The sequence below is a fragment of the Gekko japonicus genome, unplaced genomic scaffold, assembly GCF_001447785.1.
Source record: "Gekko japonicus isolate JY-2015 unplaced genomic scaffold, Gekko_japonicus_V1.1 scaffold1430, whole genome shotgun sequence".
Lineage (NCBI taxonomy): Eukaryota > Metazoa > Chordata > Lepidosauria > Squamata > Gekkonidae > Gekko > Gekko japonicus.
This window is the reverse complement of record NW_015176014.1, coordinates 1-20858: the sequence shown is the minus strand read 5'-3', so window position 1 is coordinate 20858 and position 20858 is coordinate 1. Positions and strand designations below refer to the sequence as shown.

Below are 20858 nucleotides of genomic sequence, written 5' to 3'. Positions count from 1 at the left end.
TCTTCCTTCCTTCCTTATAGCAAAGGGCCATTCCCGATCTTCTGTACCCTGTACCTCACTGAAACAGTAAGTGTTTCAGAAAAGCCCAGGAGACAACATCTTTGTGTTTGTAGGAAGCCCCCATTTGGAGACAGTTGTCTTCATCATAGGTGGGCTTGGAACTTCACAATATTTTAAGATTGGCCCCGACCCGCATGGCAGCCACTTTGTTGTGGTGCCCATTCACGGTTTTTAAAACTTCAGAAGTGTCCACAAGCTCAACAGCATTGAGGATCTCTGAGCGAGATAACAGATGAATTAGATTATGGAATTGGTTCTATTTATACATCTGTTTTTACATCTATGTTCTAGACAGGTTTTTCCTTTCACAGTGGTTGGCAACAGGAGTTCCCTGAGTTCTTTGGAGGAGACCTTGAGTGTCAAGCTTCCTCAGTCTGAACAAAAATCATGCCATCTACATTACAGTGTCAAATTGACCATGGATACTTATTCCCAGGGCTATTTTTGGGCAGGAGGCATTTAAATGCCTCCCCATGCCTTCCCTGGCTTGTCCAAGGGCCGGCTTGCCAAGCTGTTTCTCTTTACAGAGCAAGCTGTTTCTCTTTACAGATCACTGCCACTGTGGTTAGCTAACTAGTTTGGGTAGCCATCAGAAATTCGGATCTCTAAGAAGAGTGGTCACCTGACCATGGAGGTAACCAGGAATAAAAGAATTGAAAAGCAGCTCGTCAGTCTGAAAAGTGTGTGTGTGTGAGAGAGAGAGACTGACTTACAGTATGAAGAGACAGCATTCTCTCTCCACCCATTCTTTTTCACCCAAGTGGGAGAGCCAGGTAATTTTAGTCTGAGTTAGGTTAGCTATATTCTTTGTGTTTATCTTTATTTCTTTAGAATTGTATATCTTTGCCTGTAATGTTAAGACAAACTCCCTGGGTGCTTCCCAACACACTAGAAGAATGGGAAAAGGGAGATGGGTGCTTGGGGGGGGGGGGGGTGGACTTCCTGAAAGCTCTAGGGGCTCAGAAGGAGTCATGTGGGAGTATGAAGGAATTCCACCAGGGGAAGGTGGGATTCCACAAAAATTGTGAAACCTCCCAAAAATTATGAAACCTCTCTCTTGGCTGCTGTCACAGAGTGACAGGATAGGGGAGAGGGGGAGAAACCCAGTGGGAATTTGAGACAAAACCATGACAGTGCAATCCTGTGCAGAGTTACTCCAGTTTGCTAAATTTGTTAAAATAAATTGGTTTAGACTGGAGTAAGTCTTCATAGGATTGCACTGTAAGAGCCCCAGCCTCTTTCACGATGCCTAATCCCCCTTCCTTGGAAACCCACAGATTCTGTTATATGTACACCTCCTTCATCACCAGTGTATATCAGTCCCACTCCTTCACCCTCAAGTTACTCCATGGCACGGAGAGAGGGGGGTGTTTATAATTTGCTGGGGGGGGGGAGAGAAGGGAACAGAACAGCTTCCCCCTTGAGTCCCTGGCTTGCCATTTGGTGGAGGGGGGGGGGACTTTTTTGTCTCCAGGCCCTGCCTGGAGGTTGGCAACCGCATACTTGGGCATGTGCAGGGGGGGCGCCAGAAGGTAGCCCCGCCTAGAGTGCAAAAAAACCTCAGGCTGGCCCTGGTAAAGGTAAAGGTTTCCCTTGCTTGAAAGCCAGTCGAATCTGACTCTAGGGATGCGGTACTCATCTCCATTTCCAAGCTAAAGAGCCAGTGCTGTCCAAAGAGATTTCCGTGGTCATGTGGCCGGCACGACTAGACGCTGAGGCGCATGTAACACTGTTACTTTCCCACTGAAGTGGTACCTATTTATCTACTTGCAATTTCTTGCTTTCGAACTGCTAGGTTGGCAGGAACTGGGGCCAGAGACGGGAGCTCACTCCGTCATGCAGCACTCGGGTCTCAAACTGCTGAACTACCGACCTTCTGGTCTGCAGTTCAGCATCTTAATCACTTGAGCTTTACATTGCTTTACAGAGCTTATTATGCTGTGACACTATGAATGCTCCTGGATCATGTTCCTGAACACATTTGTGGCTCATGACTCTATATATGGTTGCTTAAAATAAGTTCCTCTAAATTCAGTGGCACTTAATTCACTGGGAATTACATCTGAATAAACATGCCCAGAATTGGCCTATCGGTTTGTTTGATCCACTCACAGAACAGCATTCTGTGTGCCTTGGTGTTTAGTTATGCCGGCCACATGACCACGGAAACGTCTTCGGACAGCGCTGGCTCTTCGGCTTTGAAACGGAGATGAGCACTGCAACTCTAGAGTCGGACTCGACTGGCTTTCGAGCAAGGGAACCTTTACCTTTACTAACTTTACGAACTCTCACACACATCATATTCCTAAAGTTTTTGGAGTGCCTTGTAATTATCCGTGTAAAGAAGAGGTTTCTTTACTATTTTAAGTGTCCTTTTTGTTGTTCAGTCGCACAGTCGAGTCCGACTTCTAAAAAATGTCCTGCCTTCTAAAAAAGCCAGACAATAAGTAATGGTAAAAATAACAAAAGGAAGCTAAAATAATAGCTCTTAAAGTTTGTGAAACAGGAATGATTGAGATCTAGAGCAGGGGTGTCAAACATGCGGCCCAGGGGCCAGATCAGGCCCCCATAGGGCTTCTATCAGGTTCACAGTGGAACTGGCCATCTCCTGCTTCCAGTTCTGCTGCTGCTGCATCATAGCTTGCTTCGCCAGACTCTCTTAATCACTCAGCCATTTCATGTTCTAACCTGGGTCCTAGATTCAGTACTCTGAGCATGAGATTTCTGTGGTGAATGTTAATAAATCAAAAGCAGGTTTGCAGCTTCCAGAGCTAACGTTTTAACCTTTGTGTTTGTGTGATTTATAAAGTTTATATCTGCGCTACCTGGCATTACATTTTATGACACACATCGCCCGGCCCAACAAGGTCTCGTTTATGTCAGATCCGGCCCTCATAACAAATGAGTTCAACACCCCTGATCTAGAGTCTACACCAGAAAGGCAACCAAACATAAATTTTCAAAGCCTTCCAAAATAAGGAAGACTGAATCTGCATTTGTCTTCCCACTGGTGTCCCAACCTTTTGACTCCATCTTCAAAAAAGCTGTCTACATTTGGTGTCGTTTTCACACCTCAAGAATGCTAGCATACTTTTGCATGTCTACATATGTTTATGGTCCTTTTGGGGTGGCTCCACTGTCATTGCACCTCTGCACTGCTTTAAAAGAATCTTCTCCAAACAACATTCAAACAAGCATAGAGAAAGATGGCGTCACAACAGCATGAAACTAATTTAAAAATGCAAATGCAGATTAAACCAAAGTCTTCAGTTTCCCCCGGAAAGCACCTAGACTATGTTGCTCTTACCTCAAGAGGAAGGAAAAGCCCCAAGGGGGGGGGGGGAGCCACAGCCATTACAGTACAATTCTAAACGGGCACATCTGAGCTGAGTGGGTTATAGAAGGGTTGTAACTTTGCTTAGGACAGCACCAATATTCATCAGTGGGGTCTTCGAAGAGAAGCCTAACCGTTAACGGACCGGACGCCTGCCTCAGTTTTGCCTGTTCTTGATGGGAAGGAGGACGGGGCGCAAACCAAACCACTCAGCACCTGCACTGCCCAGGGACCTCGACTCGGTCGGGAGAGCACGCAACGTCGCAGCCACCCGTCGCTTGCTCTCGGGTTAGGTCTCCTCCCTGGAGGCGGAGCTTGCGGACGCGCAGGCACAAATTTGGGCGAGGCGGCTACAGCGAGTTCCGGGCCGGGCGGGTGTTGGAAAGAAGCATCAGAATCATGGAGAGTGGTGGGGGTGCCTACGGAGCCAGTAAGGCTGGCGGCACCTTTGACTTGTGGCGCTTTCTGCAGCAGCCACAGGTGGTGGTGCGCATTCTGAGCGCGGTGAGTGGAGGGTTAGGTAGGTGGGTCGGTCGGTTGGGGCGACAGAGGCCGTCTCACTCTGCTTCCCCCTTTCCCGAGTGGAGTTGGTGCGCCTTCCCTTTTGCTTGGCGCGGAAGAGAGGGGGAAAAAGTTGGCTAGGCTGGTTCAGGTGTGCCAGGAACAGACGACGAGGGACCATTACGTTGGAGGGGAGGGCTCGTTATAGAATCCGGCACCTGTGCCGCCACCCTTACATGGGGTGGCGTATCCGAGCTGAAGCGCTTCAGTGTCATGCGCCGCTGTTTGAGGCCATCTGCTGGACGCTGGACGCTGGGCTAGAGGAAACTTTCAGCCCTGGGAGGCGCTGGACTTGATCGAGGCCTCTCCCGAGCCGCTGCTAGGAGGAGTTTAGGTAGTTTGAAAAGTACCTGCGGCCGAGCGCTTCAGTTAGCGCTGGCCGGAGCCTCCCTTGGCGCCCCCACCGGCTAGCCTCGCTGAGGGCTCAGATGTGGAGACGGAGGTGCCCTTACGCGCCTTTCCAGAGCTAGGCTTGGTTCGTATGGCGCCCTGAATGTGAAAGTGTCGTCGCGTTGGGGGGTGGTGGTGGATTAAAAACCTAATAAAGGCCATAGCTTTAGGTGAGGGCTGAGGCGCAACCTGGTCATGTGGGTGTCAGCTGATGGGCAAGGGGTGAAGGAGGCGGGGGCGACTCCTTTCAGCGCCTATTTACTAGCTGGTGACTGGCATGTGAGTCTGGTTTAGGTTTCATATTACGAGGGCGTCTGCCCTGCTGCTAGGCGCTTACAGTTATTAGTCTTGGGGGGATCCATCAGTGCTTCCGTAGACGATGAGGAATAGGGCAGCAGCTAAGTTGTGTCAAGCTCCAAACCCTGGAGTTCCTGTTTCTCCAAGGTGCTTTTTGCATCTGCTGTGCTGGCACTTCTGCTTTTTGTCGTGCTTATATTTGATCTGCCTCAGCAATCCTTTTTTTCAGTACAGGAAGTATGCCTAGCTGTTGACTGATAGATAGGACAACAGTGGTTCATTTGGGGCCTGCTTTGTGTTCGGGAAGCCTTAACATAAATCTTGAGGGATTCCCCCCCCCCCCTCAAAGGGAAATTTGTTTAAGGGAATCCTCAGATGGTGCTTTAAGTATTATGTAGCCTTCTGAGTTTTGTTGGGGAGACACCTTCAGTCGCTTTTGCTTCCTATGTCTCCATACTACTGCAGAACTCCAGTTTGGGCAGACACATGAGAATCTTGCAAAAGTAATATTTACCTAGGTGCTTGGAACTTGGGCGTTTGGTGGGAATTGATAATGGCTTCATACTCCATCCTGGTTGGGTTGTGCCCCTCTTGAATTTCCTCCTTTCACAGTGGAAGGTGCTAGCTTTGTATTCTTCTTTGCAGGTGTTTGCACTCATAGTTTTCTCCTGCATCATTGGGGAAGGCTACACCAACAATACTAGTTCGCCACAGCTCTATTGCGTCTTTAACCACAGCGAGGATGCCTGTCGTTATGGCATTGGAATTGGTGTGCTTGCCTTCCTGGCCTGTGTATTCTTCTTCATGGTTGATGCCTACTTCCCACAGATTAGCAGTGCCACTGATCGCAAGTACCTCGTTATGGCTGACTTGGGCTTCTCAGGTATTTGATGCTCAAAGGAATGAACTGAAGCAACACATTAAAAGGCTGTGCATTTGTGCTGCTGCGCCTCCTCTTTCCAAGCTCTCCTTCTCCAAGTGGCTGCCCTTGTCTTGCTGTCAGAATGATGTATGTGTTTGGATCTGACCTGGTGCCTGTGAGAGCCAGCCCCGTGGCTAGGGGTTTTTTTTGAGGGGGCCAGGCCCCCGCCAGCTAATTAAATTGGGGGGAGATTCCCTCCTCCCCAGCAAGGGCAGCCCTTCCCAGTAGAGTGTCTGGCTCCGTCCCTTCCTCCACTCTCAGCTTCCTCCCAGGGCCGGGAGAGGCAGGGCGTGCAGTGGCTGGGCTACAAAGCTGCAGCATGTGGGCACGCTTACCTCTTTGTCTTGCCTGGCTGGGCTTACCTGCTACTAGTGGGCCAGGCAGCAAGCATCTCTCAGCCCAGACTCACCACCTCTGCTGCTTGTGCGCCCTTGTCCTCCCCGCCGACAGGCAATGGTGGGGGGAGGGGGAGTCAAGGCTCAGGGAGGGAGGCCCATAAAAACCACTGGGGGGGGGTGGGCCCTGTGGTAGCTACGGGCCTGGTGGGAGCCTGGTTTTTTTTTTTAATTTAATGAATGAAAGTATCCTTACAGGAGAAAAAGATTGCGTTACAAAAACACTGATACTACAGTTCTTTGGCAAGGGTGCTGCCAGACAATGACTGGGATCCTGGTGTTCCTCAGCATGAACAAGCATGCTGCATGCCCTGAAGAAAATGTCAGCAGCTGTTTGAATGAGGCTTCTAGGCAGTGTTAAGTGCACCCTGCAAAACAGGGACTTCAATTCCAGCACAGGCCAGATAATGGACTCCATGTGAAGCCTAGGGCTGAGTGAAGTACTACACAAAGAAAACTTGTATCTGCATACTAGTATGTGACCGATTGGAGAGTAAGCCTAGTTTGGTCAGAATAAATTTTTTAGAAAAGTCAGATCATAGTGGAAGCAACTCTCTGAAGTGGTAAAGGGAAGCAACAGCCATGATCCCCCAGTGAGAGGGAAATTAGAAAGAGCTTAGCATGTGAGAGTGAAGAATGCCCATCACCTGGGGCTTAGCATGTGAGAGTGAAGAATGCCCGTCACCTGGGGCTTAGCATGTGAGAGTGAAGAATGCCCGTCAACTGGGGCTTAGCATGTGAGAGTGAATGGCGCCTGTATGATGTACATCTTTCTGTTGAATTCCCTGCTTTCAAACTAGTGGAGTCCCAGAACAAAGGTTAACAACCGTTTCTATATAATATTTATAATATTCATATGTTGTCGTTCTCTCATCTGTTGCCAAGCATTTTTTCTTTCTTTCCAGCTCTCTGGACCTTTTTGTGGTTCATTGGGTTCTGTGTGCTGACAAACCAGTGGGCATCAACAAAAGCTGATGATGTAACAGTTGGGGCTGATTCTGCTCGTGCTTCAATTGCCTTCAGTTTCTTCTCCATTTTCTCGTGGGTGAGTGAGGGTTAGTCTCTCTGGCCCCATAGAATTCAGGGTTGAGTCCTGTCAGCTAGCCAGTTCAGGCAGTTGTCTACAGACTGTTGGGGATTGGGTAAAAAAAAAAGTTATGCCTGTTACGTTAATTTAACACAGCCAGGACCCATTTGAAATCTTACCTTGACCATTAACTGACAAGGTTGCATTAGGCCTTTCTTGGACTTAAGACAGTGACATAGAAATAGTACTGATCTATTTTATGGGAGGGTGTGTTATAAAAATTAATGAGGTGTGTGACATGTATGGAAAATGCTACAAATGCTTAATAGAAGATATTAGGCTATTGTTCCAAGGAAATCAGATTTCTGGGGAGGTAATGTGGCTCAAGTGGTTAAGACGCTGAACTGCAGGCTGTGGAAGGTCGGTAGTTCAGCAGTTCGAGACCCGGGTGCCGCATGACGGAGTGAGCTCCCGTCTCTAGTTCCAGCTCCTGCCAACCTAGCAGTTTGAAAGCAAGAAATTGCAAGTAGATAAATAGGTACCACTTCGGTGGGAAGGTAACAGCCTTGGTGTTTAGTCATGCCGGCCACATGACCACGGAAATGTCTTTGGACAGCGCTGGCTCTTTGGCTTTGAAACGGAGATGAGCACTGCAACCCTAGAGTCAGATTCGACTGGCTTTCGAGCAAGGGAACCTTTACCTTTTTAATGTCACCTTGGTCTTTGAGGAATACCAAGAAACAGCACATTCATAAGGGACGATACTGTGATCATAGTCATGGGTTTTTAACTCTTTTTGGTTGAAAAACTTGTAATACAGAACTCATTCCTCTCTCCTTTCTCTGGCCTATTTCCACACAGTTAAAGAAAAAACTGGAAATAATTTAACAGGCATAAAATTCAAATGTGAAAATTATAATTAGTGCTTAGAGAGAAGTGTGTGGAGAAGGAAGCTGCAAAATCTTGTGAAACCCTTGTTCCACAGAGCCCAGGCTGAAAACAACTTTGTTTTCAGGACCAAGATAGTGGCATTGTCAAGGCTACCAGAGAACAAAACCATGAAATGTTGGGGTTCAGTTGTAGTTGAGACACAACTGCAAGTGACGTGGTTTTGCTTTGTCCTATAAAGGCTCAATGGTAGGACTGGCATATGTGAACCAACCCAATTCTGATTTTCACGAGAATTTAAATGTAAGGAATACTGTAAAGATAATTTACCTGGGCAAACAGACTTTGTGGGTTGCTGCACTCTGCATTGCCTGGAGTCTTATAGCAGGGCAGCATAGCCAAGTCTGCAACAGGTTAGTCTTCAGTTCCCTCCTACAGAGGCTGGCTGAGTCCAGCAGTGGTCTCTTCTCCCATTTCCTCCTTCCAACAGGATATCTTCACTGCAGTTTCTGCCTTTAAGAGGAAGCAGGCCTATACAAGTCCCTGCCTTATGCTTCCTAGAACCAGTTCTTGTAGACAGAAACCTGGTGTGGAGAACACCCCAAAATGATCTTTCAGATTCTGGTTTTATGTGCTCATTAATTCTGGTTCTGGTGGAACCAGTAAGTGTATGTCAAACCCTTAGTCTGAACTGGTAGTGTGGTTGGAGGGGATTTTTTTGTGAAGATCTGTTCAAATTAATTTAAGAGAGAGGGCTAAAGTTCTGTTCTAATCAGGGAAAAATTATTAGTTCAGGTTCAAGTTTGAGTCCTTGAAAACATACTCATCTCTCCCAAGTGACTTGAATGCATGAATTCCCTTGTTGGCCAAATGGATAACTTTCTTTCTATGCAGGGGCTCCTGATCACTTTTGCACTTCAACGCTACCGCATGGGTGTGCAGGATTTTGCTCAGAGTTACATTGACCCTGCTCCAGATCCCGCAACCCCCTACTCAAGCTATCCAAACGTCAGCCATGAAAGCTACCAGCAGCCACCCTTCACTCACACGAGAGAGGACTCAGAGGGCTACCAGCCTCCACCTGTGTACTGATTTGCTACCAATGTTAAAGCAGCTAGCAGGGATAGCCATATAAATGCAATTGATTCACTGCTTGGTTGGGGAATCCACTGTTAAAGTGGCAAGGGTGCCACAATTTTGTGTGTGATGGGTTCTGGGATATTCCTACTCTCCTCTGCCCTTTCTGAAGGTGGCTTCTTTTAAAGAACAGGCTTTATGTTCCTTTCAGCTATGGGCAGTATTCTTTAAGCCTGTGTGTGAATTATAAGTCATAACAATTGCTGAATCAATGCAGTGGAATCAAGAGCTGGCATCAGACCTCTTTGTTGTAGCTAAGAGATGGGTGCCCTTGATGTTCCTAGTTAAATGATACTCTTTTCCCAGAAGTGCCATTATGCCACTGCCTAGATAGCCTGTTTTTTACCGTATGCACAGCTCCTATGTAGGGGTCCAATCCCTATGGCTCTATGGTGCTGCTGTTCTAGACTGGACTGGATGTTCCTAGTTCTGCTTTTCAGTACCATTGGGTGGATGATGCCAAAGCCTAGGTCTACAGGCCTTTTTTGGTTTTATAAAACCATTTCTGTATAAAGATTTGGATTTAACTACTGCAGTATGAGGGAAAGATGTTAACTGCTGTATAGTTTGCCTGTTCAACAGGCAATCAAGCTCCTCTCTGGATTAGGGTTTTCAGACCATGAGCTGCAGTGCACATGTATTATGAGATGGTAGGACTCTGATCCTACTCTGAGATGGAGAAATAACTTCAAGCTTTCAGTGCAACTCTGCCTGGATAAACAAGGCTTACAGGAAGAGCCGTGGTCTTCTTCCTCACACTATCTCTGCAAGCAGGTTGTGTCTATTTATTTCCCAATTGTACGTGGTATAGAACAATTATTCTGTGGTAGCAAGAGGCCCACAAGTTGGAAGAGGGTTCAGATGTATTGAGCACCTGGAAATAAATTTTTTCATTTCTACCACTTGACTTTTGATTTGTCTTCACAATGATTAGTGAGATCATGTGCCCCCTTACATGTGGCAATATCGTTACGGATAAATTGTGTTTATTGGGAACATATTTTGAGGCCCCAGAAGTTACCATGACAAGTATAACACTTGTCTACTTTGTTTTCAGAATAGACTCTCAATGTATTCTGCTTTTATTTTTTCCTTTAAATCTAGTATAGCTTCAGTAGGAAAACAGCTACCAGACCAGAAAGGGCCCAAATATTAATACCCTTCAACTGACTCTTGGAAGCTTCCAAGGCCCTCCTTTCAGCAGTTCAGTCACACTTTATAAGAAATATACATCTAATTTCTAGAAAAGAACAAAATATCAAAGTACATATACCAGGAATGCATTCAGTATCTACCAAATTATTTAATAACTTGAAGATCAGATCATAGAGTTACTACTAGAGAAGAATTTTCCTAGTAGAAGCATATGATTAAGTGCAAAAGTGTCACTTAAAGCAGGTGCAAAGTCCCCCAGCTGTTTGTCTCCAAGATAAGATATAGTAGGCAAGTGAAAGAATAGCCATTATAAAGGGCAACTGACACTAACACTGCAGTATCAGATAATAAATTAAAAGGCAGAACTTTCAAGCCAAATCTGTATCATATGTAAATGCATAGCTACTCCAGTCAATGCCCATTGAAATCAAAGGGCTTTGTACAGGACTGCACTCTGAATCACTCTTATCACAGAACAGAAGAACCACCTTCCCATATTGGCCAGCTTGAAGTACAGTGAGATGCATGGACAAAGTCAACAAATAACTCCATAAGGAGTTAAGCAAACTGTCAAGCATAAATCATTCCATACTGGAGAAAAGGGTTAGGTTTTTTTTAAAAAAACTGTCTTGATGAAGAGGAATGCCAGAGGCTATAGAGTGGCAGGGTATAATTAATGTCCTGTTCTTACTATAAAACAGGTTCTGCTAGTGAGCTTAGCCAGCCCAGACTGTTGGGCAGTTAAACCCTAAAGTGAGTAAAAACAGCAGGCAAGTTTTACACCAGAAGGAAAGACGGCATCATAGGGAAATGTTCCTCAGACAGCAGGGTACTAAAGGGATCTTTTGCTTAAATAAGGAAAAACGTGATAGCATGCTGCATTGTGCTCCTGCATTTTCCCCTGCAGCAACTGCTCTCTGTTTCTAGTGTCTCACTATTAATCCTGTGAGGCAAATCCACTGAGCAGACAGTCTTCCTTTCCCCCGTTCACTTTGATGGGCTCCACTGCTTGATCTGACAGGCAGCTAAGACCTTCCTGGCTGCAGAGATCTCCGATGCTTTGCTTCCTCCTGGTAGGTTCTCTTTGTTCTCAGGCACTGGCTGGTGTGATCGCTTCTTGAAGTAACAGACACGGCAGACTGAATGATACTTATCTGCTCCTCCAATCACTTCCACCTGGTTGGACAAAAGAAGGACTCAAAGAGCATTGTGCTGTATGGACAATAACCTCTGGTGGACCCTGGCCATTCATCTAGCCTCAACCCAGGCCAGAGCCTTGTTGGTTCTGGCCCCAGCGTGGTGGAATGTTCTTCTAGATGAGATCCAGGCCCTGCGGAATTTGATGCTGTTCCACAGGGCCTGTAAGACAGAAATGTTTTGCCAGGCCCACGGTTGAGGCAGCAAAGTTTTCCATTTGAATTGGCCTCCCCAGCCCCCTCTCCCGCCATTCATTGTCATTGAACCAGTTTCACTAACACACAGTTTGTACAAGCTCACACTGGATAATTTTATGCTATTTTGTTGCATATACTGCCATCTGATTTTATTCTAATTTATTACTTTGATAATTGTTTTTAACAACTAATCTATGGTATTGTTTTAATTTTGGGTGGCCTAGAAGTCCAATAAAATAAGTAAAACAAATTCCTTTCCAGTTACAAAAAAAGCAACATTCTTCAGTTAGTCTATAGCCTGTACTTCTGTCACAGATGAGAATCCTTCTAAGGGACATAGCCTTACCTCTTTTTCTGTTCCCAGCCTCTTTGTGTAAGAGGCTTCACGATAACACTCCATACAGACCGCATTCAGTTTCACCACACTCTCTGCCAAGGGGACCAGCTGCAAGATGTTCCCAAAGGCCTACAGTGTGAGAGCCAGGTATATCATATCTAAAGGACACAAACAAGTCAAAAGCCACAAGGAGAGAGTAAAGGTTTGTCAGTTTACCCTCCTCTGGAAGGTCCCATCCAGGGCTGCAATGATGACTGTCTTCCCTGCATTGGCCATTGCCTCACAGAACTCTACAATATCGGGAAACTGTGAAAATAAGAGGGGAAAATAAACCTCTGCAGACCATACAAGTTCCTCAGAATGTAGCCCATAGCACTGCATTACTTTCTACTTGTGTTAGGAGGAATGTATTTACCCAAACGGAAGACAACCTTCAATGTAAGAGGATTCCCCTAACGTTCATTAATGTACATAACTAGCTTGTATGGTAATTTAAGATGACTCCCTCTTTTTCTGGATGGCATATGTGGAGAAAAACATGGGCTTGAACCCTATAACTGCATTCAGTATGCATTTCACTCTGGCCATGGTAGCTCACTCCCTCTGCCACCAGAACATCAATTTACTCAATGATTTTCAATGGACAGTTGTGCAAACAAAAGTGCTAGTTGCAGAGGAAGTGAGCTACAATGTGGCCCGAGCAAAGCACATGTGGAAAGCAGTTATAGGATCTAAGCCCTATGTAAGACAGGGAATGTCCAGAAGAGTTCATATGATACTCTTTGTCTGAAGCCTATCAAACCTGTTTAATTTTCCCTATTCTTCTATCTTTCATGCTGGGGCCCTGAAGAGCTCCCCAACCCATAAAAATACCAGATTTGCTTCAAGGTGCTAGTTTTGACCTTTAAAGTCCTTTATGGTCAGGGACTGGCATACCTAAGGGCCTGCCTTTCCCCATATGTTTCCCAGAGAACATTGCGTTCAGGGACCCAAAACCGGTTGGCCCTTTAAGGTTCCAAAGATGCCAGGTTGGCGACAACCAGGGCCTTCTCGGTGGTGGCTCCATACTGGTGGAATGAGCTCCCGGAAGAGATCAGGACCTCTTAGAGTTTCGCAGGGCCTGCAAGATGGAGCTCTTCCACCAGGCATTTGACTAAGGAGCTGCATCGTACACCGAGGAATGTCCCTGTGCCCTTGCCTCACCATCTTCAGCCCACCAATGCTGCATATATATAAGTAGATCAACGGAGCTGGCGCAGGAACACCATCATTATTGCCACCTATGGAGTATTGTTTAAATTTGAAATTCTCTGCTCTCGCACTTTATCTGAATATTGTTCTAGCACTTTAGGATAACTAATTTGTTTATGGGTTTTGGTTGTTTTTATGATGGACTTTTTATGTAAGCTGCCCTGAGCCTGCCTTGGCAGGGAGGGCAGGGTATAAATTGAATAAATAAATAAAACTAATGGAAAATTTGACATAGGTCAGCAGTTGCATAACAGATCCAGTACTACCCATGGATAACTTTCTGTTACTCAAAACACTGCAAATAGTAGCATACCTGCCTCCCCCGAGGATGCAATTTGATACAGCAGGATAGGACAGGTTAATTCGATATTGCTGCATTTGTAAGCAGATGTTTGCTTTTGTTGTATAGAATTGCAACAAAGTTAGGTAAGGCTCAAAGAGCCACTGCTGGGGGAAAGAAACAGCTGTCTGGTAAACTGGTTCAGTTCCGCCTTGGGTTTTCCTTCACTTCTTTTATTCCCCTTCTGCTATTCTTTAGCAAAGCAAGGGAAGTATTGTGCTTGGGTCTGCCTCCTGAGGCAACCATTTTGGGGTGGTGCTTAACCACTTCTCAAAATTCAAAAGGTGCCTGCAGGCTCAAAAAGTTTGGGGACCCTTGACTTAAGTCCCCTGATGTGTTAAGTGACCCATTATATATATGCTTATAAACGTATGTATCTTGCTAGATGAGACAGAAGTCCACTAGTCTATTCTTTGCAAAAATACCACCAACCATAATGTGCGTCTACCAAAAATCGACTAATAGTGTGTCCGTAGTCTACTTTCTGTATAACCATCTTCTACATGCTGTTTAATTAATGGCTATTTTAGTCTCACATCAGTATGTTGCTCTGCTAAGTCAGTTAACTGCTAGTTGAACCTTCTCACTACCATCAACCTACTTGCAGCAGCTTGGGTGTTAGAAAGACATACAGTAATGGAAATATCCTTGGAACAGGACAAGTGTTTCATATTCAAGGATAATGGTCCATATTCTTTTATTAATTACTTTCATGAAGAGCCCCATACTACATCAAAACAAAATTAGCAAAGTTTGACTAGAGAACCGAAGACAAATTAATACGAAGAACTTACAAACTGGCCCTCATCGATGCCAATCACTGCAGAGTTGAGGGCCTCTTGATGCACATCTTTGAGGTAACAAGCTGACAGGGCCTCCATGGTATTCCTGTCCAGAAAAAGAAACGTTTGTAACATCAGAATGGCTCTGTGCCAGGTTTTCAGTTTACCCTGTTTCCCCAAAAATAAGACCTACCCAAAAAATAAGCCCTAGCAGGATTTCTATGCATTTGTGGTAAAAGCCCTAGTGTGTCTTCTTGAGAAAAAATATAAATATAAGACAGTGTCTTATTTTCGGGGAAACACGGTATATCTGGAGAACTGTCACACAAATGCAATCTAGCTTTGAGAAAGCTGGTTTAGGAGTTGGGACAGGGCAGAATCACAAGAAATCTTATGTACTGAAACAATAATACAACACCTGTTCACATGTTATAGTGAACATGTGTACATCTGTTTGTAAGAAAGAGCCAATGAACGTTCATTCTACAAATCAAAGTAGAGACCAGTACCTGGGTATATGTGGTGTTTAAGCTGTACATGCAATGAATGTACCAGGAGAATTACTCAACTCCTATATAAAGAACAATTAAGTGCACACTGTACGTAGATTATACATGCCCTCACAAACACTTGGGAACTGGGCTACTGTGTACAGCTTCAAATACAGTAAAATGTTTGTTTTGTATATTTATAAAAATAAAAAGGAGAAGCCAGTATGGTGTCATTGTTAGGCTGTTGGATTAAGACTGGGGACTCCCCAAGTCAAATTCTCACTCCATCATGAAGCTAAGGGACTGTGAGGATTTTCTCTCAGCTCTGCTCCACGGGACTGTTGTGAGGATAATGGAGGACCAGAGAACCATGTGCCTTGCCTTGTCCTTTGGAGGAAGGGAAGGATAAAAATGCATAGATCTGAGAAATAATCTGCCTCTGCAATTTTCTGCACATAAATACCCATCATATGTATTGATATTTTATAGCAACAGAAGTTGGGGGTTGCTGAGGGGTTCACCATGTTGAGGAAAGCATATTAGCAAAAGGAAACTCTGGGGATCCCAAAATTTATTTCATTTCACCTGCACAAGGACATGTCCTGGGTGGTGAGAAGAGTCTTTTATCACATCACATAGGATCAATTTATGCCACAGGAGGAACTACGCCCTCCTTGTAGTGGTGTCACTGCAGACAGTCGAGCACTTGATTGTCAACTAGAGCTTAAGTTTTTACCGCATCAGCCTAGTAGTTCCCCATGCTTCAAAACAATAGGTACTAATTACTGGTTATTATATCTACAACACTGCTTGTCTGTGCTCATGTGTCAGGCAGTCTAGAATATGCATGCCACAGAAATTAACTGCAGAAGAGTGGACAAAGACAGTACCCTACCTACATTATGATAATGGAGTTCATAATGAAAAACATAAGATGAGGGTATCATAGATCAGGTTGTCCTTTTTGCCTTATTGTTTTTCTTCGGTTTGAGCTCATCTTGCAGAAGTAGCTCCCACTGAGCTCAACAAGACATACTCCTAGGGAGCTCAATAAGACTTAGTTCTCGGAAAATGTTTATAAGACTGCAGCCTGAGTATTTTGTATTAGTGCAATAAATAAAATATTTATGTGCTTGTCTAATGTTCTTTATTGTGCTTGGTTAGCCATCAAAATGACACACGTATCAATAACACTGGAGCCCTGATCACTCTGGTACAATCAAACACACGCAAAGTACACATATAAGCCTTGCCCCAAAGTTATGATTTCTGCTTTCTCCAGATTCCATATCAGGATTTTGTTGTTGTAGACAAACTGCCCTTTTCCCCACTAGCCAAAGGGCAGCATTTGAAGCAATTTACCTGTCATGTGTGGAGACCCCACTGGCAGAGTAGCGTGTATCCTTGGCATACTTGATCAGCAGACATTTGTACTGTGCAATTTGAAAACGACGGACCCGGCGCATGAGTTCAGTGCTGCAAAGAAAAAGTGGGAAATGATACCCAGAAGACTTGCCTGTAAATACTGCCTTTCCCCCCCTGTGAACACAAGATGGCAATATAAGCTTGGATGCAATCAGCTGGGTGAAGACAAAAGTAATGAAACAGTGAATTGACTGTACCCTCCCCTGTCCCATTGGATTCACTCACCACCCCAACAGGAAAGGAGGGAGACAGGCTCATAGGAAAGCCTATACTATACCTTCAATGGAGTAATAAAACTAGTTAGGAACTGCTACAGTTCAGACCCATAGTATAATGCAGAGTCCTTCTGAGGCATGCTACAATACATATGCAATTCCTCCCCTCCTTGGTATAGTTTTGATTGGAGAGTTGGAAAACAAACAGAGGCACAACACTGAGGAAACAGAGGGCTATATGCCACAGGTAGGTGCACACACCCTGTGCGACTAAAGCTGTAGGTAGAGAATACTGGTATACCAGCCTCAAGGCTACTAATTCTAATTGGGACAATGCTGTTTTGCATACCTTTTCCCAGAGAACATGGGTCCAAAGATAACCTAAAGTGGAGGAGGAACAAAGGATAAATAAGGTCAGGCATCTTTATCAAACATACTACAAATTGGTTGGACTCTACTGGAAACATGATGGTGGTGTAGACTGACTCTTGTCCAATTCATAAGAACATAAGAGATGCCAATGTTGAATCAGGCCAAAGGCCCATCCAGTCCAACACTCTGTATCACACAGTGGCCAGAAATACCAGTGCCATCAGGAGGTCCACCAGTGGAGCCAGGACATTAGCAGCCCTTCCACTGTTGACCCCCCCAAGCACCAAGAAGACAGAGCATCACTTGCCCCAAAGTCCCTAACTATACCTTGTGGCTAATAGCCACTGATGGACCTCTGCTCCATATGCTTATCTAATTCCCTTTTGAAGCCGTCCATGCTTGTAGCCGCCACCACTTCCTGTGGCAGTGAATTCCATGTGTTAAATCACTCTTTGGGTGAAGAAGTACTTTCAGGCTTTCTTCTATGTTCTTAAGCTATTTTGGTAAAGCACAAACTTCTCTACACAGCCCCCTCTCCAGGCCAACTTTACTAACACCCATTCTGACCAACTAGTATTACTAACCTATTGATATTACTGCTTTTGATTTATGACTTATCTGGGAGACTCTGCCATGGAAGCTTGCTGGGTGACCTTGGGCCAGTCACCCTAACTCACTTCCCAGGGTTGTTGTGAGGCAATAATGGAGGAGAGGCGAATGATATAAACCACCGTTGGTGTTCTTTTCAGAACAGAGGCAGGCTATAAATTTGCTAAATACATAAAAGTGGTTTTCAGTTCCCGAATCCACAAGTCCTGCTCTCCTATTCCCATCCCCTTTTTCAGGGCACACGCGGCCAAGAGCCCTGGAAGCATCACCCAAAATCCAAACGACCTGTCTTCCCGCTCCAGCAGCATAACTTTACAACAGCAGCCCTTCTTGCCAAACTGTGGAAAAGATTCATATTATATTAGAAACGGCACCAAGCATGCTTACCTGTATCTGACCGCGGGCCTTGCAGGGAGACCCTGGTTGCACTCCGGGCATCATCAAGCAACTCATAACTCCGATTCTAACCACTACTGCTTCCTCCTCCGATCAGAACCACTTACATTGACTTTCAGCGCGCGCGCCGTTCTTGTCTTTAATCCAGAATGAAGACTTGTCCAATCAGAAAAGGCCGCGCCAAGAAACGGCCAATCAAAAGAATCTCCGCCTCGTCCGAGGCTTGGCGGGAAAGGCTTTGATAATACAGGCACCGCCCGATTCTCTGCTCCCGACATGCTCTGCGCAGCGAGTTCGCTTGGCGACGAGATAGGAGCGCGAACATTAAAGGGTACGCCTCGCCTCCCTTTTTTGTTAACGAACGTCTTCCGGTTCAAGTCCGATCAACTATGCAGACTCTCTCGCGCTCTGCCATTGACGGGGCTGCCATTTTTGGGGGGGCAGACCGCGATAAAGGGATGTATAGACCACAGAGAGAACTGAAGATACAGGGGATAATTTAAATCTGTGTTCACATAACTGAAAAATGGAGGAGGCTCAATGGTCTGGTTAGGCCAACTCTGATTTGGAAACTGCCTGGAGATTTGTGGATGGAGTTTGTGAAGGGTTGAGTTTGAGGATGGGTGGGAGCGCAGCAAAGATGTTTCACCATTAGGGTTGCAAGCTCCAGGCTGGGAAATACCTGGAGATTTTGGAGATGGAGCCTGAGGAGGGCAGGATTTGGAGAGGGGGTATAATGCTATAGAGTCCACTTATCTGGGGGTATCTGGGGTTGGGGGGGTTGTTTTTTGAGGTAGAGCCCAGTTTCAAAAAGATTGCACCAGGGGGTCGTTGCTGCCATCCACCATTGTTTCCAGTGGAGTTACTAGAGTGATGTAGCTAGATAGAGACTCTTTTATTGTTTTATTCTTCCATGTAACCCCCTAATTGCTTTAGTAAATTTTCTTTTAGCTAATTCACCTGCATGTGCTGTGTTATTATTTTTATGTTCTGACAAACCTACTTCATTCCAGTGGGAGTGGTGTGTTTATTGGAGATATTACAATGGAACAGTATGTTTCCTACTCTGATATGTGTGTGTGCTGCTTTAATCTCATGTGGTCGAATCTCTGCTCCTTAATTCTCTTTGTTACAGTTGTAGACTGCATGCGCTCCCTTGTTTTCTTGCTAATAAATGGATGTTGTTTTGAACACACTTGCCTCTGCTGTGTGAACCTAGGTGCAGGAACTTCCTGCTTTGCTAGCAAAAGGGAACATCACAATAGGAATAGCTTTATTTAACAGATTTACACTGCAGTCTTAAATAAGAAATGATCTCCCAAGGTGGTTTCCAATTAGCAATTAAAACATTGTACAAATTCTAGACTATACAAGCTTTGGCTGGGAGGGTGGGGTATAAATCTGATAGATAAATAAATACAATCAAGATGAAATGAAACAAAATCACCTAAAAATTAGAACTGAATAAATTTGTTGGTTCTATTGCATTTTAACTGTGTAAGCCACCTTGAGCCAGTGCTGCACTGGCAAGGCGGGATATAAATTGAAATTAATAAATAATAATAATAAATAAATTATGTCAGGTTAGGCAAATCAAGCAGCAATAAGAATTGTTTTTAAAAGGTATAAATAATGCTTCCTGCCACATACATTAGAGCTTTTCTTTACTTGGGTAGACTTTCTATCTGTAAATACTAAGAGTACCTTTGAACTGAACTGAGAGTCTGCATGAAGATTGCAGAATATGTTACCAGCCTCCAGATGGGTCAGAAAAAGAAAAATCAGACCATGGTGTATAGATTGCAAGCAAAGGACAAGAAAGCACCTTGTGTGCAGGCTGGTAATATTACCTCGTGTAGTACTTAATATATAATAAAGCGAATAAATAAAAACCTTGTACTGTGTTGTGTGCTCAATGTTAATTTACCAACTTGGCAGTATGCTAATTAACAATAGTGCAAACAACAAATGAATATGCCCCCTATGGGAAAATGGAATACAATAAACAATGTTAACAATGAAAGTAGCATCAAAGAATTACAATGAATCAAAAGACTTCAAAATTTGCAACACACAAGGCTATAGGGTTGCCAAGTCGTTTCTCAGTCGCAGCGGGGGACTCCCGGGCAGCGACTGGAGCGCGCGTGCCGCACGCACATCACCCAGAAGTGACGTGACGCCGCCGGGTACGCTGGGGGCGGGGCCACGACCATTGGAGAGAAAACCATAGAGTTTTCCCTCCGATGGTCATGGCCCCGCCCCCAGTGTGCCTGGCGTCGTCACGTCACTTCCTGGTGACACGTACGTCGGGGTGGGGTTCCCCCCGGGGCCCGATCCGCGGGCAGTGGAGAACGGGCCTCTGGGGTGGGGGTTTCCCTGCCCCCCGGGGGGACTTGGCAAGCCTACAAGGCTATCAGCCTAAGGTTACAGAAAATAATCTTAACATTGAACTACAATCTCAAAAAATGTAACCAAAGAATAGAAAATGCTGCTGAAGACTAACAGCCTCAGGGTGCAAAAAATGCTGTTACTTGGGACTCAAACCCTCCAAAAATGTAATGTAAAATGGAGCTGTTTACCAGGTCTTTAGTTGAGAAGGTGGGTATCTCATTACATCTGGCCTTCCCTGCTCCAACCAGCCCCTTTCCCAACCAGCCAGGCTAACTATGATACCAACTTCTATTATTACCAGGTGCCTAGACTCAATCACTATCGCGATGACCCGTTCTGGAGTTACACGCGGTTATATCCTTATGGTCTCGGCATCGTGTAGTTTAAATTGGGGTTTCGTTTTTAATTTAAATGGCTAATTTTATTACAATTTTTGGAGGCTTCAAGTCCTGTGCAACAGTGTTTTCTACACCCTGAGGCTGTTAGTTATTTTTCATATAAGAAAGGGGAAGGTATATAGTGGGATAAAGAAAAGTTTGGGTGATCTTATTATTAGTATGTTAATCTTGTATTAGTAATACACAAATCTTCTTTTGGCTTTTTCTGCGAGTTGTCAATCGTCTTTCATCTTTATCTTTTAAGAAAATAAAAAACTGTTAATAGTGTCCCTCTGGTTTTTGTTAGTAAAG

The 20858-nt window shown here is 44.9% G+C and overlaps 2 protein-coding genes across 2 annotated transcripts; one reads left to right on the top strand and one right to left on the bottom strand.

The window, feature by feature from the left end:
* Positions 1–3721: 3721 nt before the first annotated feature.
* SYNGR2 (synaptogyrin 2) lies at positions 3722–9501 on the top strand. The gene is made up of 4 exons (XM_015426568.1): positions 3722–3898; positions 5288–5525; positions 6865–7004; positions 8769–9501. The coding sequence occupies exons 1-4, from the start codon at positions 3794–3796 to the stop codon at positions 8964–8966; spliced, it is 681 nt and encodes a 226-aa protein (XP_015282054.1). The 5' UTR covers positions 3722–3793; the 3' UTR covers positions 8967–9501.
* A 543-nt stretch (positions 9502–10044) lies between these two features.
* On the bottom strand, positions 10045–17899 carry TK1 (thymidine kinase 1, soluble). The gene is made up of 7 exons (XM_015426566.1): positions 17770–17899; positions 16751–16782; positions 16124–16237; positions 14283–14376; positions 12114–12203; positions 11907–12026; positions 10045–11342 (listed from the first exon to the last, which is right to left on the bottom strand). The coding sequence occupies exons 1-7, from the start codon at positions 17833–17835 to the stop codon at positions 11154–11156; spliced, it is 705 nt and encodes a 234-aa protein (XP_015282052.1). The 5' UTR covers positions 17836–17899; the 3' UTR covers positions 10045–11153.
* Between the last annotated feature and the right edge of the window lie 2959 nt (positions 17900–20858).

What these genes read in the sequence shown, in the direction of transcription:
- TK1 (XM_015426566.1), bottom strand. Translation starts at nt 17,835, where the DNA reads ATGAGTTGCTTGATGATGCCCGGAGTGCAACCAGGGTCTCCCTGCAAG. An exon ending in CCCATGTTCTCTGGGAAAAG is followed by an intron (nt 16,238 to 16,750) that starts GTATGCAAAACA and finishes TTTTCTTTGCAG; the next exon opens with CACTGAACTCATGCGCCGGG. An exon ending in GCATCGATGAGGGCCAGTTT is followed by an intron (nt 12,204 to 14,282) that starts GTAAGTTCTTCG and finishes TTATTTTCACAG; the next exon opens with TTTCCCGATATTGTAGAGTT.
- SYNGR2 (XM_015426568.1), top strand. Translation starts at nt 3,794, where the DNA reads ATGGAGAGTGGTGGGGGTGCCTACGGAGCCAGTAAGGCTGGCGGCACC. An exon ending in GGCTGACTTGGGCTTCTCAG is followed by an intron (nt 5,526 to 6,864) that starts GTATTTGATGCT and finishes CTTTCTTTCCAG; the next exon opens with CTCTCTGGACCTTTTTGTGG. An exon ending in TCTTCTCCATTTTCTCGTGG is followed by an intron (nt 7,005 to 8,768) that starts GTGAGTGAGGGT and finishes CTTTCTATGCAG; the next exon opens with GGGCTCCTGATCACTTTTGC.